This window comes from Simochromis diagramma, unplaced genomic scaffold (genome assembly GCF_900408965.1).
Source record: "Simochromis diagramma unplaced genomic scaffold, fSimDia1.1 OVJJ01000685.1, whole genome shotgun sequence".
NCBI classification, from domain to species: domain Eukaryota; kingdom Metazoa; phylum Chordata; class Actinopteri; order Cichliformes; family Cichlidae; genus Simochromis; species Simochromis diagramma.
Genome location: NW_024387477.1, coordinates 13,478,045 through 13,496,104, shown reverse-complemented (window position 1 = coordinate 13,496,104; position 18,060 = coordinate 13,478,045). Strand labels below are relative to the sequence as shown.

Sequence of the window (18,060 nt, the reverse complement as noted above, 5' to 3'; positions counted from 1 at the left end):
ACCCAGAAGTAGCTGTGTGGTGACCAAATGAAACAAATACTAAGAAAAGTAGCTTCATTGCTTCCTTTATTACCTCCTTTAGCAGAGGATGCACTGGATCATCTTTAATGGAAGGAGAGGAAACGATGCATCATCTCAATGTTCATGAACACACTTATCAAAATTGAGAAAGTGGTGCAGATCAGCTAAATGTTAAAAGTAAGTACATGTTCTATTGCATACCATAACCTACTGATGTACTTTGAGTTTTTAAAAACATCCTTTTAAATGCACTGGTGAACTATGACTGTGTCGCTGCTGTAATAAAATCTGCTGCTTGTCAAAGAGTCGTATGAAGTCTTGCATGTTCTTCCATGAAGAATGCACGCTCTCAAGATAATGAGCTTGATCAAAATGTGTTTAATTTTCTTTAAAACTCAGTTTGCATTGGTTACGTCCATTGCTGTATTGCTGGGATTGTGATGGATGGATGAAGGGAATTTTATTTGGGTCCTTTCCAAGGAGCTGGAAAGGAGTTGCGCTCCTCAGCAGGAAAATAAATTTTATTCCACTTTATTGGCTAAGCAGGTCAAATTAGTGTGATTGCAGGGTGATCTACTAATAGCGTGCTACTTACAAAGATGCAGCCAGTTCATTTTGATAATAACTACCATTCTGCCAAGAGCAGCGCAACTTAGCGGCTCAAAAACCAGCAGTCCTGACGAGGAAGCATGTAATCTGCTAACCTAAATAATACAGTCTGAGCACGGGTCTTAAGTATGCGTTTCTCACTGATAACGGCACGGCAATTCAGATTACTGAGAGGAGGCAAAAGGAGAATCAATATGTTTTTGATACAAGGGATAATTCTTCTGATAGAAATTGATGTTGCCTGTTTGTGGTGCTGCAGGTTGAGAGTCAGCTGGAGACGTGAGTTGTTATAAAGTATTCCAGTGTATAGACCTGAAATCTGTGTGTAACAGCGTGTAATCTGTGTGATGTGTAGAAGAAGACCAAATATTATCTGTCATCAGATCCAGAGCCCTCCATTTGTTAATGAAGATGGTGTTAAAGTACCATATACAGAAATGTGTGCATTGCTTTTTTTTGGTACCTTTATTATTCAGGAGCAGAATTATTTAGGGCTTGGCTCTAAACATTCAGGGTGAGGACCGGCCGTAAAAGTCCAGCCTTTGTAATAAAGATGTTTTTCATTAGTTTTTCTCGCCTATTTGGCCATCTTCTCAACATTGCAGGTTCAACATGGCGCACATTTGGCGTGACATTGTTACCGCAAGTGCGGCCCGATACTCTGTGCACCACATTTTAAATCCTCACCAATTCTCCTACACACCTGTCATTGAGCCTTTACTTGATCTCATGATGTTTTTAGATGAGGTCAAGAAAAAGCTGCCAGGAAAAGAAGGTGATATTTCAGATTTTAATACTAGAATTAGGAGCCTGCTGAGTCAGCCACGTGACGGTGATAGTGGATTGAAATTTGCTCTGAAAACTAAGCATTTGCTCTTATAAACTGCAGTATGATCTCTGTTCTATTATAAAACACCTCTAGTAATTGCAATTCATATCTAACGGGAAAAGCACTGAAAGCAAAACACTTTCATCATGGTCGTGTTTAGTTAGATTAAATCTGTTTGATTCTTGCCGACTTTGATCTGCTAGCGGAATAAATGTTTGGGAAATATCACAAGTACATTGTACTGTTACAGCCCTGAAATAAAAAAATATGGTACTCATACAGGGATTGGGGTATTGAGGATTAATGGGGAAGGTTAAAACTGTGAAGCTATGATCCTCAGTTTTTGTGTCTGCTGAGTTTTCACACTGCTTAAACAAATATGTGATTCTCTCTCAGGCATCCCCTTGTGTTACAGTATGCACTGTATGGCCTATTTTATAATGAGTACTCTTGATAACTCAGCTCCATCTCTCTAAAAATACAAGTATGGAAAACAAAAAAGACAAAAAAATAAAATCCAGGTTATCCAACACAGCTGGTATAAAATATTGAACATATCAAAATAAGACTAAGTAATGCTGAAATGATTGCAGTGCTTTGTTTCTTGAACCCGAAGAGAGGTCAGTGAAAATGGTTTGCTTAGTGCTTCTGTGTAGATAGATGTACATTTTATATATATTTTATGATAAAAACTAGAAGATTCTTATAATACCACAACAGCAGCGGGGTCACACAATTCCAGGCTACAAACACGGGCTGTAATTGAGGATGCAACTAAATGGAGAAGAAATTAGAGCTGGTGGCTAGGCAACAGCAAAAGGAAGGAAGTGCAACAGAATGAACAGCCTGAGCAGAAGCAGTCCGTGAAAATATCGTGCAGTCAGTGGTCCATAGAACTGCAGTCGAAGAGAAGTTGTCAAAGTCAAGTGAAGTGCATCATGCACAGTGCATGAAAAGAAACGCATAAACAATGGGAGGGCTATGTGACAGCCAGTGGCACCAGATTCATTTCAGATGTGGGGGACTAGTAAAAAGTCAGCCAATAAAATTGATTTAAAACTATTGCAGCATGTCAGCTGTCCCCTCTCATCCGAAAAATGGTTGGGGGAGAAAGTAACTGTGGATGGTTCTACGTGAGAGAATGCAAAAATCCATGGGACTCCTAAAGTTTTGCTCAGTTTCAGTTAGCATCCATTCATCCATAATCTCCACTTATCCAATTCAGGCTGGTTGGAAGGCAGGGTAGACCCCGGACATGTCACTAATCTGTCACAGGGCTAACACAGACAACCAATTTAGGATCATCAAATAACCTAACCCCACTTCGTTCTGTGGGAGGAAGCTGGAATATCCAGGGGGAGCCCACAGAGACGTGAGGAGAACACTGAAACCTGGAACGTGGTGGATTTGAACCTAGGACCTTGTTACTGTGAGACAGCATCATGTCCAATGAGTTTGCTCTGCCTTGTTCTTTACTCTTCCCCTCTATTGAGTGTGTGTTACTCACTGATGAAGTTTGTTTGGCCTGTGTAGATCGTGTACTGCAGCTCATAGGAGGTGACGCTGAACTCGTCCTCAGACGTCCAGTGAACAGTGATGGTGTCGTGGGAGGCGGTGCACAGCTCGTCTCTTATAGATGGAGGGTTGGGAGCTACGTGTGGAGGAAACAAGAACACGATCAAATAAAATAAATGTTAGAAAGCGTCATCAAGTCATTTCGTCTTAATTCTCAGAAATATAATACGTCTCAACAGCTGCATAAAATTTTTACTACTTGAATTTGACACTAAGTGGACACGAGGTAATTGTCTTTCTAAAGGGGAGTTTTGTGTGTTCATAACGTCTTTCAGACATTCGTTTTCATTTATCTGAGGGCATATGAATGTGTTGGCTTTGTGTCAGAATGAAAACCCCGGTCACTTTTGTAAAGATCGTGATCACACCCTTTCTTGGTCTGACCTATTAATATTTAGGCAGCACATTCAACGTGGAGAAGTCTGAATGGCATGGAGCCATATAGCAAACAAACGAACACAACTTCTGAACAGGTGTGAGCCTGTGTTTTGTTTTGGCCAATGAAGACTTTAATTAAAGAGAGGGTGTTGACATCCAAAAACAGATGACATATGAGATCAGGGTTCACAAAGAGCAAAGTACAAGATGTATGAGGAGATAGAGCAGAGTTAGAAAAGCTTCCTTTGTGCTTTTTTGTCCAACACAATCTTAGATAACTTATACTTTGTAACTGTCATAGACAACATGAGCATTTGTTGAGTTAATCTGCTGCTCCTTAAGGCCAGATGACTTTTCTGTCTGAAAGGGAGACAGCTGAGGTGCCACGAAAAGCAATAAAGTCAACAGAGGTTAAGGTTTTGAAAGAACCATAAAATAACATTACTCTCTTCCCTCAGGAAAAGATAGGTTTGTGTATTTTGGTTTCAGTTGCCGTCCAAATGTGAAAATCAAAGTCTGATAACTCGCATTTGTGAATTACAGAATGTCAAACAGGACAAACGTGTGTTTTTATCCTGTCTTCCTCCCCTCACCCCTAACCAGTCACACCAGATTGCTGCCCCTACCTGAGCGTGGCTCTGCAGGAGGTTTCTTCCTGTTAAAAGGGAGTTTTTCCTTCCTACTTTCACCAAAACACTTGCTTATAGGGGGGGTCATGTGATTGTCTGGGTTTTTGCTGTTTTCTTTGTATTGCATTTCTTTGTAGGGTCTTTACCTTACAATGTAAAGTACCTTGAGGTACTTTACATTGCTTTGATTTGGAACTATATAAATAAAATTGAATTGAATAAGTCAGCAAAGTTGTGTTTTCCATGTCTGAAAAGGGCTTATGTGACAAGGCTGGATAGTTTTCTTAACTTATAGAGAACGGTTTTGTTCTTTGAAACAGTGAATCAAAAAACAAAAACAAAACCAAGACAGCAGCAGGACGACTGTTAACATATCTACTGCAGATTTGACAGGATGTGAATTTACCTGTTAGGTAATCTAGTCCTTCCAGAATCTTCTTCTCTCGGGAGAAGTCAAGAGCAAAGTTGTCAAACGCCTCGTTCAAGTTGACATCTGGGATGAGCACCTGCGAGGAAGCCGTGGCCATTGCAACCCTTTTGAGTTGTCAGGACACGGGGGCGAGCAAAGTAAATGGTAGAGAAGGAGGGATGAGAGGTCCGATGAGGTGACGAGGAAAAGAGGGATGGAGCAGGAAAAGATGAGAGGTGATGAAGAGATGGAAAAATAAGAGCAGAGAAGTGAGGTGAGATGGCAAGAGGAGAGAGGTGGTAGACATTATTAGTGACACGGAAAAGGGCAAGAGAGGGGAAAAAATTTAAAAGAATACAAACATGAAATTCATAGTCTCAGAATAAATGTCTACATCCAATCCAACTCAGAATGTCTGCCTTGGTGTTGTCAAAACACACTCAAAGCAGACATGCACTGACAGACTTACTCTACAGTCTCTACAGCTTTGTGGAAACTTGTGCCTACTTCTGCTTTGAGCATCAGTGAGCTGTCTGTGGCAGGAGCCAGCCAGAACCACAGTGCTGGCAGGGTTACACAGCAGTGCAGAGTGGAGGACAGATCAGCACTAGTCCTTAAGACTTCAGTTCCTCAGTAAAGAGAAACCAGTCAGTCAATAAAGTGCACGGCCAGGTGGTTGAAAGAAAAGTGGAGCCGAGGCCAAATAAAAGATAGTGTGCTAGCCGTGGCTTTTGCAAAGGTCTTTGTGAAAGAGACAGAGCAAAATATCTACAGGAGGAGGACGACGAAGGAATGAGGGTATTACAGAAGTGCGAGGGTTGAAAGGAAAACTGCAGAGCTGGCCCTTAAATGATAGATGATTTTCAACAGAGGCCTGACATTGATCGCAAGAGCCAAAGACTTTTGATAAAATGCTGATTTCACCAGCAGCCCCTTCAAGTGGATTTCACAGAGGTAAAAATCGAAAACTCATTGTAGGGCAGAGGTTTTGATTTAAAGAGTCAAAGACTTATTGCCAAATACTCTGACAACTATCATGCAGCCTGCTACAAGATGACACAACTCCACACGGAAAAAGCGAGACAAAAACCCCAGTCAGGATGACTTGTCAAAAGCCTCCCACTTGTCTGGACTATTAATAGCTATAATGAAGTGAAATTAGCATATTGTTGCAACAGGCAGGTGGTATAAGTCGGTGCGCCGCTCCACCTACCTTTCGGCGACATTTCTGGCAGTCTGAAGGAAGCGGGCGTGGTCGTTCTCCTTCAAGCTCTGCTCAGCCTGTGTGATCAGGGCACTGGAGCGCTCCAAACACTGGCGACAATTTGCAATCTGCTGAGCCAACTTGCGCAGTTTCATCACCTGGAACAAACAAAGCACACGTTGCCACGTTACGACACACGCGGTTCGTTTTCATTTGCACACTGTGAGCCTTGAAGGAATACATCGCCCTTCTCGATAACTCGACTTTTAAATTTTTCATTTAGCTAAGAGAACGCAGACGACATTGCCAGCACCTGGTCTAGTAAAAGATTCACAAATGCCACCGCGACATTCTTTTACTATGCGGGAATCTTGACACGTACTCTATGTCTCTAATCCCCATCTCCAAAACTTAGACAAAAGTAGTTCACTGGTGTTATTGATCTTCTATGTTCATCTTCTGGGACTGAAAATAACTTTCTATTTGCTCAGGGCAACTTGTGTGCCTTCCACTGCAAAAATTCAGGAAAAAAGGATCTCAAAACTCTCTCTATATCCAAAAAAAAAGAAAAAAAGAGAAAAAAAGAGCCCTCCTCTGCACTCCAATAATTTCAGTTTGGTGGATTTTTTAAATTCATTTTGACAGTAACTAAAAAAAGCCAATTGTGCTTTGCTTCCCACATCGGCACACATTATTGACACAAAGACAGCACTCTCTCAGATGATTTTTGCTAGGTGAACTTTCCATATTGCAGAGTTAACTGAAGTTTTATAACCAAAGAAAAACAGACGCAGATATTCAAACACATACGACCGAGCGTGATCAAATGTTATATCCACAGAAGAATCTGAACGTGCAGAAGCAATTAGCAGATGACATTAGAGTTTATGATTAAGGATGTTTATCTACTCACAAAAAACAATAAAACTATGGAGTCCACACAGAAACGCAGTCGTAGACATAGTTATCTGAGACATGCACCAACAGGAAAAAGGAGAAAAAGAAGCAGAGGGCCTGAGTTTAAGTGAGCCCATTGGATCTATGCTCACATTGACCTTAATATCATGTTGCACAATCAAAGGGCAGATAGTTCTAGGTCACTGGATGAGGGGCACCAGTCTGTGCATACATACCCATGTTTAAAAACTGTGAAACGAGGCCTGACAGGAAATGGATGAGACACTACTGGCTGTAAAAGTCACAGTTCTTTCCCTCCTACCTTACCAAACAAAAGAGACATCGAGCTCGTCTTTTGAGCACCTTGTAAGCGCATCTACTGTGCATTCACGTGGTGCGCATGATTCAAATGTAGCAGCGCAGACAAACAGGAAACTGCTGATTTTGAACCGCATAATAATTTGCTTCATTTTCATCACAAAGCATCATGCTGCGCGAATCAAGTCAGGTGACGTTGTCGGGTCAGGATTCAGACACGAGCACGGTTTGTAAAGTCCTTTTCACTGTAATTTGTTAGCGTGTGTGCTTTAATGTCATTTCCCACCGAGCAAAAGGAAAACCACGATGAGCAAATTTGAAATGAAAGTAATCTGTTTATCTTTATTGCTGCTCATATCCTGATCCTGGAAATGAACTTAGTTTGATGTAAAAAACCAAAACAAACCAAAACAAAGGGTCTTTGTGAGCGCTGAGACTGCCAGCAAGAGGCAACTGTAGAATTCAATACCGGCTTTAGCGTGGAGTGCTGTTAAATGATTAAATAAATCATCTGTGAATCTAAAGGCAAAGAATGAAGTTAAGTCTCTTAATTTCAGGCTAAGGCTAATTTGAATCTCTAACACTAAACAAAACTAAAAAGTTCACATGGTTAAAAGGTCACCATCAAAAGTTTTCATGGAATCTAAAGTCCACTTTCCTTCCCGCTGCTGGAAAAGCTGCTGCTGCTGCTTTAGAAGTCTCGTTAAGCTGGAGTCTTAATGGAGTTTTCAACTGACATCTCAGCTGCACTTGCACTAAGTCCGCCATAATCTCTTGTCACTAAAAATGACATTTGAGCAGGTTGTTGACTGCAAAGAGAGGAGAAGCGAGAGGAGGTTTAAAGGATGAATTGTTATTTGGCAACATAGGCCGCAAACAACAATTTCAGAGATGATTACTTCTCTCCTGCAAAATAATGGACAATATGGCACGGTCTGAGTGTGTGTTCGTGTGTGTGTGTCTCTTACTTTGTGCGAAGCCTACAGTTCGTGACTTAAAGCTGAAATTGAACCTTCTAATATAATTTTAATACTTATGAGGTGATGCTACAATATTTAAAGTTGTTTTTTTTTATCATTTTACTGAGCCAAAACTTTTTCAGAGGCTGAATTTTCTTAAAGTGCAATCATAGATATGAAAACAAAGCAATGTGTTATTAATGGCTTATAAACATAATACGTTTTCTCTCACTCCAGTTGATTGAAAAACATATTTTTGTAGCTAACATTTAGCAGTGACATAATGGTTAAATTACTAAATAGTCTTCTGTAGGTATTTTTGCAGCTACAGGTATAATCCCCTGGTGGCCATTAAAACAAATGCATCAGTCTTTCATACTGTTTATCATTGAAAGTAGATGAAACCAGGATATGACTGCATACAAAAAGACAGAATCTCAACAACAGATAAATCCAGCTGATGCTGTGGGAATATATGTCATCTGTAAGTCATGGTAGCATGAAGCGCTATTTTACAAGTAATGACCAGCCATCAGTCACTAGATTTTGGATGTGGATCCTTAAACTTTTACAGCCTTGATTTGCTTTTAAAGAAATAGAATAAACAAAACCACAGCACTGAAAACAAGCCAAAGCCAAAGGCTTTGTATGGCCGACCATCCATCCTGACCTGGCTCTGAGAGACAAATGTTATATTTGCACATTCACAAGAGGCACTTGTCACATAAACACAGAGACAGGTTGTTTAAGTGGTGCCAACAACAGTAATGCTGTTGTTTTTATGATGAGTCCCTACCAGGCATAAGCTTTTAAAATGAAGTTCAAATGACCCATGAGATTGTTTAAAAAAAAAAATTGTGTTAAAAAAAATCTAGTATGTAACACTAAAAGAGTTTTGCATTGTTAATCCTTGGAGTTTGAACGGTTTTCAAGAAAAGATAACGGAAAAGCGGCAGAATAGATGCTTGGAAGACAGGAAGTCATATGACAAAAACACACAAACAGAAACCCGGCCGTGGGAATAGTCTGGTTTTTTTGTTGGTTTTTTTGTTATGTGCGTGTGTGTGAGCTGGGAGAGATTAAGTATGACTGCTGAGTCTCCTCTGCATGATACAGACCTCATTATGAAGAAGTAAGAGAGAGAATGGGAGCACCTTGCTCACCATGATCAAGCCTGTATAATCCGGTTATTCTGTTCCAGAGTCACCTCTGAACACTTTCCTTTATGAGACTGTCCTCAACAGGAAGCCATCTCAGTACTTTGCTCATAAAATGTACAATATGAGCCGTGTTTTTGTAGCAATGTCGCTGTGTAAAATATCAATATTCATCTTATCCTTTGCTCTCTTCTACACATTTGAATTAGTCAAGGCGCATTTGATTCATCTTCCTTGACCTTTCAAAGTGATGCATACGGGCTTCCTACATTTGACCGCTGTACCTTCAGCTGGAGAGCCTTTTACAGGCACAGACTCTCAGGAGAACAAACCTTGCTCTTTGTCTGCATTCATTGTCGACACACTCCTCTGTCTCACACACACACAAACCTATTTTAGTCTTTGTGTTAACTGTTGGGAAATTTCTCTGTGAAGCTCCTCTGCCACCTTGGATCCTTCACAAGCACTTAAAATTTCACCTCTGGAAGGGTTATTCATGGTCAGAGACGGGACAACCACCCATATACACATGGGCATGAGTATACACACACACACATGCACACACACGCACACACAGAGCCAAATGTGTATCTGTCTGTGCAGTTAGTTGTGGACTTTCTAAAACAGCAGCAGGAGGTTCAGAACAGTCTTTCCTGCCATTTTAAATTCTTTCCTCACACATTCATGTTGACTGCCTAAATATGAGGAGAGACTGTTATTGCTCTCTTTTTTTTTTTATCCTCCGTGCTTTTCATTTCTCGTAAAGCCTGCATGTGGTGTATATTTGGGTAAACAAGCAGACAACCACACAAATATATTCTGTCCACGGCATCGTTGCTTTCATATTCATTCGCTTCTGCAAAGCGATGGTGGGTCGGGCTTATTGCCTTACTTTAGATGGCAAGGCGACACAAGTTTTTGAAATATGAACTGCCGAAAACTGAATGAAACGATGTAATATGAATTCACCGAAGTCATCATCTCTCTCTTCTAAGTGCCAGTAATCACTGTTTTTGTTTATGCACGCTGAATAAAAATGCGTCTAATCTTGGACTGATTCAGTTAATGACACACGCAGAAGATCGTCCATCTATAACTCGTTTTGGTTGTACGGTACACTTAAAGCTGGGCATACGCTGTGCGATTTTTTTCCAGTCGCGTTATTCAGCTTCTGCTCAAACTGTACGATTGACTTGCAGGGGTTAGAAGTTCGTAGGTCACGATGCAGGGTCTCACACTATACGGCCCGATGCTCTGATGCGACCCGAGTGCTCAAACTGTGCGTCCATAAAAATGAAGGTAATCTGTCGCTCGCTCTCCCTCTCTGTCTTTCACTCACACAGACACACCACCGCCATCAACTTTGCTAAATTGCTAATGAAAAACACTGATCAGGCAGCTGTGATTGAGCAGCAATGTAAATCCAACTATTTTTACGGTTGTTGTGGTCGTGATGATTTTGTGAGGCCACATGGAAAAGGCTCGGATGAGCTTTCCAAAATTCTACAAGTGCCTCCATCGCTTGCGTCCAGATCACACGCTGTACTGCCGTGCTACTCCGTCTTTTTCACTGACGTTTATGTGTTTGCACGTGCGCAGTGTGAGAAGCTGCGGTGACACCCTCACGACGGTCGTGACGACCAAGCGATTGATGATCGGGAGCTGGTCGTGAGGTGTTAATCGCTTCTCGTTACCCCAAGTATACTACACGATGCACGACGCACGATGAAGGCCAAAATCGGGCCGATCACCAAAACGGTTGCACGACTGAAAAATCGGCTCAAAATGGGCCAAAAATGGCACAGTGTATGCCCAGCTTTAGAGATACGCTTATACACCGCCTGGGGTTCCTTAACAACTCCCAGCAACATCATTTACAACAAAAGATCTTGTTTAGTTTTTTTTTATTAGGAAAATATACATTCTGCCTGCCTCAGCATACATTCAGTTAATTAACTATAGATCTTATCTCAGGAGTTTAAACAATATTCAGCTTTACACTCAACAGTAACTAAAAATACAACATCTGGATGATAATCTTGCTCTGACTGATTAAATCTATTGGGACCTGTTGTGGTCATTTACATTTCTTTTCAATTCTTGGACTCTGCAACTGTGGCTATGCATGATTCACAGTTCAAAATAATCCATATTTATCTTAAGTTATCTTAGACTAGGCCTTGGCGCAGCCCCTCAGTTCCACGAGTGTCTCCCTTTAATGTCACAAGCCCTTTAAACTCTTATGATTTCTTGTGACTGTGTGCAGTGAACTTGCAGTCTCGTTAACTCTGAAGTGAAGAGTCAGGGTTAGCTTATTAAATACATTTTGGAAAGCCAGAAATCTGTTGCTGTCTACATATCCTGAAATTCATATTAACTACTTACACTCGTAGTCCAGTCAGAACCTCATAGATGTAAAACATATATTGAAAATTTACTCTAAATAAGTGAATATTGTAGTTCTTTCAGGACAGCAGTTTAACTGCAAAATGGGATAGATGCTCAGGAATCTTGTTATTATATATAACCAGATTACAGTCACTTGGCAACCAGTTGAGTCAAGTTCCCTATCGTAAAGAGACACATCCCAGGATGAGTTACGCTCATTGGCACAGACTGACTCAGACTGATTACAATATCATGGCAACCTCTCTGAATTTCTAAATTAGACAGCCATTATTTGCAAACCTTGACCAATCTGAGAGTAACTGCAGACACACTAAGTTGGACCGTGAGTGTTTGGAGGCAGGTTGCCTTTCTTGAGGTGACCTGGGCAATTGCTTTGTGATGAAACGTGGTCGCCAAGAGATTGAAGGTATTGCACGCTCATCCGCTGGTAACTGCAACTACTTGCATTCAGGGAAAAAAATTCCAATAGTTGATTATGTTAATTTGGCTACGCCTAGAAATTCTGTCCATAAAAATTATGAACAGAATCGGTGACAAAGGGCAGCCCTGGCGTAGCCCATCACCCACCAGGATCGAGTCCGACTTATTGCCGGCTGTACGGACCGAGCTCTTGCAACGGTCGTATAAGGACTGAATGGCCCGTAGCATGTTCATCTGGATTTAGCATTTTCAGTGGGAGAAATGTTTTGTCACTCATCCAAGTGACTTCCTTCCTTCATGACTTCTTCAGATAAGTGAAGAAGTCATTTGGATGAGTGACTTTTTATTTATTTTTAATTAACTTACAGGGAACCATAGTAGGTTCCCTGTAGGTTAATAAAATGCCAATATTGTTGTTTGTTAGCTTTGTTTTTTTGTGTCTTAAAGGTTAAAACAAAAATCAGTCAGTGCCACCTTTGTGATTGTACCTGAATTTGAATATTTCAGACTGCACTTAAAAGACGCTTAAAAAAATTTAGTTGAATATAATACTTTACCTTGGATTCTTTGATCTTCACGGCGATGACCTGTTTTCTCTGGCGAATGATCTCCACCAGCTCATCACACTCCTCTACCAGCTTAGCTTCATGCATGGCTGTGTTCACCTGAAGAGAAGCGAACACACAACTTAAGAAACCCTCACAGCCTCACTTTAAAGTCAAACTGTATATTCACTGACTTGCTCAGGTTCAATGTATCTTATATTTTGCTTTTGGTGTCTGATATCAAAAATGTGTCTGCACATCTTTCCTCGTTCACATGCTCTCTTTGGGAACTTTGTAAGACTTTCGGAGTGGCAGGAAGGATCATTTGCATCATCGCATACAGAGCACGTCCTATAGTTTTCCATTTCATTAAGAATTCTGCACACCAGGAAAAGTGCCTTAAGCAACGTGCACCTGGATTAAAAATAACTTGTGAAGAACAAAACAAGGAAAAGTGATTTCCAACTCATCAGCTGTCACTGGGAAGATCATAAATCAATATATTAGGTACACGAATCCAAGGTTAAACAAAACAATTCATAAATACACATAAATATGGCAAACTAATTGGTCAGCCAATTAGGGGGCATTGCAGGTAGTGAGAAACCGACATTTTAAATGTACACTGTAGATGGAATTTATTATTCATTCGCCAAAAATGTTCTTGTCCTTGCTGGAGCCCATCTCTCCTAATAAAAAGGGTTACTGTGCAGTTGGATTTGAAACACTGTTTTATACTTGTATGCGGCATGAATTTATTACAAAAATGGTGCATTAAATGATTAGAGTTACACTATTTAAAAAAACATGTTTATTTAACTCGGAAAAAGCCAAGGTGGATTATTTGAAAACTCAAAGGCACCCAGAAAAGGTCTGTGGAGACAATAATTAAATCACTCATAGAAAATGCTCACACCAAGCCAATTTAATAGATTCTGTGATTGTTTCAGGACCAAAGTCACCAAGGCAACTCTTCATCAGTACACCATTTCACGCCAGCACTAAATGAACATCCATCTTCAAATTTGTGTGTGTGGGTGGGTGAGGGTTTTTTTTGGAGACACTAAGGGTGTTTGCTGAATTTCAACAATGAACCACTATTAAGCAGTTTGCTCATTATGAAATATGCATACAATTACTGCAAAAGCTTTAGAACCACTTAGGGCAGGGTTTTAGATCATAAAAAAAGATACTCCAACTTCACTGTTGAACCAAAAAAGAGAACAGAAAATCTAAACGGCAATTTGTCCAGTGAGTGGGTTGTGATTTCTGATTCATGAGCAAACAAAGGTACAAAAAAGAGACAGAAATGACATCTATACTTCCAGCCTTTACTGTGTCAGGGTTTCTGGGTTGCTGACCCAGTATTTTCAGTTCACGTTCACTGTTTATCTACTGCCTGTTCCACTTCCTGTGTTATTGTGTTAGCCTTGGTCTGTGTGCATTATGTTCAGTCCTCTTCCCATTATCATTAGTTCATTATGTTCAGCTGTTCACTCACCTGTCTCCAATCGTTGTCATTGTTAGTCATGTATTTAAGCCCTCTCTTCCCTTCAGCCCTTGTCGTGTCATTGATGTTATGTTGTCGTTTCCGCCTGCGTTCAGTCAGCTAGCCATTCAGTCTTTCAGTCAGTCAGTCAGTCAGTCAGTCCGTCCTTCATTCAGTCATTCAGTCAGTCAGTCGTCCAGCCAGCCAGCCCTTTCCTACTCCTGTTCTGTTTGTTCACTCCATCGACAATAAACACCAACCTTCACCTACCTACCTGTGAGTCCAGCATTTGGGTCCTCCTTCTCTCATCCACGACACTAATCCTGACAGACTGGTTTTAGGTCTGGGCGTACCTTACCTGCTTCATCTGCTCTAATAGTCATATTTTTTTATTAAATAATTTTTATGTTTCATACAGTAACATAAAGATGCACAAAGCTCATATCTGTTATCTAAGATCATGTTGTAACAGAGATGTAATTGGCTGTATTTACACCTGTGCAGAGGTTTACTGTAAGTGCAACCTCTATATCTCGATGAGTGATTTTGTCTGTAGGAGTCACTTCAAACCATTACAGAAATTACAAATATACTCCAGAATAAAAAGAAATAAAACTAACCCAGCAGGGTGACAGTGGGAATTTTTCACCCAAACTGGCAACTTCAGAGTTATTGAGAAAATTCAGACATGAGGCTAGAAATTTCACTTCAAATAAGACGTTTTCAGAGGCCACAAACATTTACAGAGAACAGTGTTCCTTGAGCTGCTTCGCTAGCTGCTGCAGCGTTTGTTGTCACAAAAAGCTACAGGTGAGTGTTTCCTGCAGGGACGGGACTGTGGCAAGAGCACTTTTGTTCTTGGCTGGCAACCATAACACAGTACTACACAAGGAGATGCACTGCGAGGAGACCTCTTTTACTGTGGCACACGCAATCTTACAGAGGTGCAATGATGACATTTAAATTAAAGATCACAGCAGTGATAACAAAATACAGCAGAGCAGAATTTACAAAGATAAATGCTCATGTGGGATAGAGTAGATTTAAATGAGTAGATTTTTTTTTACATACAAACAAACAAAAAATCACCTTGATTAAGAAGCGTTTTCTTAATGTTATTAAAAATATACAGAATGACATAGATGCACATTATGATCTCTTACTTATCCACTGATCGACTGATATGATCAAAGGAATTCATTGGACTGTGTGTTTCTAAACTGTTCAATAACAGAAAATAATCCATATATATATATATATAATTAGAGATGTCAACAGTACCAACGCATACAGTACCTTTTCACACCAAATTGTGAGAAAGCAACATTACTAGGTAATTTTTTTTAGTTCTGTAGATAGTATAGACAGGTGTGCCGTGGAAGATTATCTGGTTCAATCTGATTAGTGATCGGCGTGAGTAACGGGCAGAACAATTACATTCTCTTCCACTAGAGGGCAGTGCAACTACCTGCTCTAATTAAAAGGGTTGCCAATGCCAACTGCCAGTAAGACAGAAGAAATTACATTTGGTGGTGTGCCATGTGACTTTTCTAATATGAAATATGTGTCTTGGTTCAGGGTTGGGAAGCACTGACCACCCAGTCTTTATGAAGAACTTCGAGAGGTCAGTAAAGGTTCTGATTCAATAACAATTAAATATTAAAGAGTTTCCCTCAATGTTAACCTGGCTGGTACACATGTTAACCTTAACATGAGTAGGGGGACAGCCAGTTAGACGTAACTGTTTATCTACTATCACTCACCCCAATTAGCTATTTCTCAAATTATTATTAAGACTATAAAAACATTATTACTATTGATGAAGATTAAGATGATTAATTTATTGATAGAAGTAGCTGCTCAAAAGTTTCCTCAAATATTTTAAGGGCACATTGCACACAATGCTGAGATGTGCCAAGTTTTTGGCTAACGTCTCTTTTCGAATTCCCTTTTGTTTTGTACTAAAAATGTCAAATCTGTTATGTGTAGACGCAGAATTGGTTTATCCCTTGAGTTGGGTGCACACAGAGAAGATTTTTCCTGCACAACTATTGCTCAAAACCACATAAATCTTTTTTTTTTTTACAAAAAATCTGGCTTCTTGCAAGAAATCTATAAAGAAATGCAAGGTGGTTTAAGACTTGCACAGTACTGGATCCTCTTAAGGATGGCTTTGAGCCAAAGTAGGCCCTCACATGGTGAGAAAATCACAGGGGCACACAAACACAAACAACACAGTTCTGCAAAAAGCCATTTTATGACTGCAGCTTCGTAATTAAGCAGGATGAATGCAGCTATCCTGGGTCACTGTGAATTACGACTGGGCTACTTAGCAGCGTAGTTATGGAAAATTGTTCCCTCCTCGTTCCCCCTTCTCTCCGTCTCTCTCTCTCTCTCTTTTAACCTCACTCAAATTGGGCATTATTAGACTCCTCTGCAGGTATACTAAAAAGCACTGTGCCAACTTCAAGTTAAGGTCTGTTATTGGAAGAATAACCACATATAGCAAGTGTTAAGAAACCTTTCACCTGCTCCTGCTCTTAAAATATTTGTGAAAACTAGTCAGGGTGCTAAAATTCAATAAAAATATCTCACTTTCAAATTTCTTAAAAACGTTTGGTTGATGATAATTATGTTTAACACATGTTCTAATTTGCTCTATTTAACCTGTCTTTGGGAAATTATTAAACTCTCCAACATCGGATAAATAAAAGTATTTGAATACAATATATTAGGCAAACTAAATGGAATTATGATTTATAAGGATTATTACTTTAGTCAATAGTAATATAATAATAATGTTAATATAGAATATCCTCCTCATTAATGCAGCTATGACTTAACCGCATCCTTTTCAGTGCTTTATACTAATTATTAAAAGTACATCTGACAGGCATGTTTGTATATGCTATTATAATGACATTATTTTAGCAAAAGCAAATGCAGATATCAGCTGAGTAATGTTACAGTTGGGTACAACTGACAGCACATATTTCTCTCTAATAAGCTACCACAGTTCTCATCAAGTTGACATCCTATAGCCTGTACTGAACCACAGCAAATAAACACCATATCTGCATAGCTGATCTACTGCTGGTAATCTTCCTCAGATAAATCAAGACATCCAGCACAGAATTGTGCTGAGAAATGGAGAGTAAGAAAATAAATGCAGTCTCAACAGTATGGGATGTTGAAATCCACTGTCCCACATTATTACAAAATGTTCTGGATTGTGGCTCACTTGTCCCCTTTCCTCACATATCACCGATCGATGTAATAGGCACAAGTCCCAATGAGAGGTTCATTTATTTATTTATCATTTTAGATGTAGCTGATTCAAAGTAATTCTTGAAGCAAGTATTGCTACTCAGCAACCATCTGGTAGTTATATCGAATTAACAAGACTTACCTCCAAAAAAGAAAAGATAAGCGATACTTTAATGGGACATAATGCATGTATAAAATCACCAGGGAAATCTAATTAAAGTTAGCGTAAGTTTGTCGACTTTATTTCTACTACACACGCAAAAGGTTTTAATATGTTACAACTTCATTCAGAGCTCAGGTTATCCCGACAGAACAAAGTCAATGCTCATTCACTATATGGATAGAGTAAAACAACAAAAACAGGAAGTATGCTCATCTACATCTCTACTGTGGACTGGTAGCACTTTCTGTTACAGCTTGGCCACAACGTTATAATAGTGGGGTATGAGTGTGAAAGCAAATATAATGTGGAAATAATTACAACTTTATTACAAAGTAACATCCAAATAATAACCAAGTAATATCTTGTATGAACAATGGATCTAGCAGAGAGGTACTAACTTTAAATTTGTGTAATTGGTTAATAACAAGACCAAATGGGGCTAATAATGACAATATAAACATATGCCTGTAAAGCAGGACCAATTAGTAGTCATACAGTAATATATAGGTAACCATATGATGACCAGCTGGAACTAAAATGGTAACATTAGTTCATTATGATTTTTATATAATAACTTAAAAGTTTCAGTGATATCAATAATAGGGGAACACTGCTTTATCATATTAGGATACTATTGCCATAATGCTGGAATTAATCCAACCTTACGGCGCCAGTATTCTTCTTTGTTTGAAGGTTATCATGTAAACATATTTAATTCTGAGGTGTATTGCCTGGAAACATAGGGCAGTTTCTATGCAATAACCAGGACTCAAGCAGGCTGA

The 18,060-nt window shown here is 39.7% G+C and overlaps 1 protein-coding gene across 4 annotated transcripts in view; it reads right to left on the bottom strand.

The window, feature by feature from the left end:
* The window catches only part of mid2 (midline 2), a 150,820-nt gene that overhangs the window by 26,611 nt on the left and 106,149 nt on the right, over positions 1–18,060 (bottom strand). For all 4 annotated transcript variants that reach the window (XM_040016434.1, XM_040016433.1, XM_040016436.1 and 1 more), the window contains 4 exons: positions 12,372–12,479; positions 5,664–5,812; positions 4,448–4,575; positions 2,967–3,110 (listed from right to left, as the gene is read on the bottom strand). In XM_040016434.1, the coding sequence (XP_039872368.1) occupies positions 2,967–3,110; positions 4,448–4,575; positions 5,664–5,812; positions 12,372–12,479 (529 nt within the window). The remainder of the gene's footprint in view (positions 1–2,966; positions 3,111–4,447; positions 4,576–5,663; positions 5,813–12,371; positions 12,480–18,060) is intronic.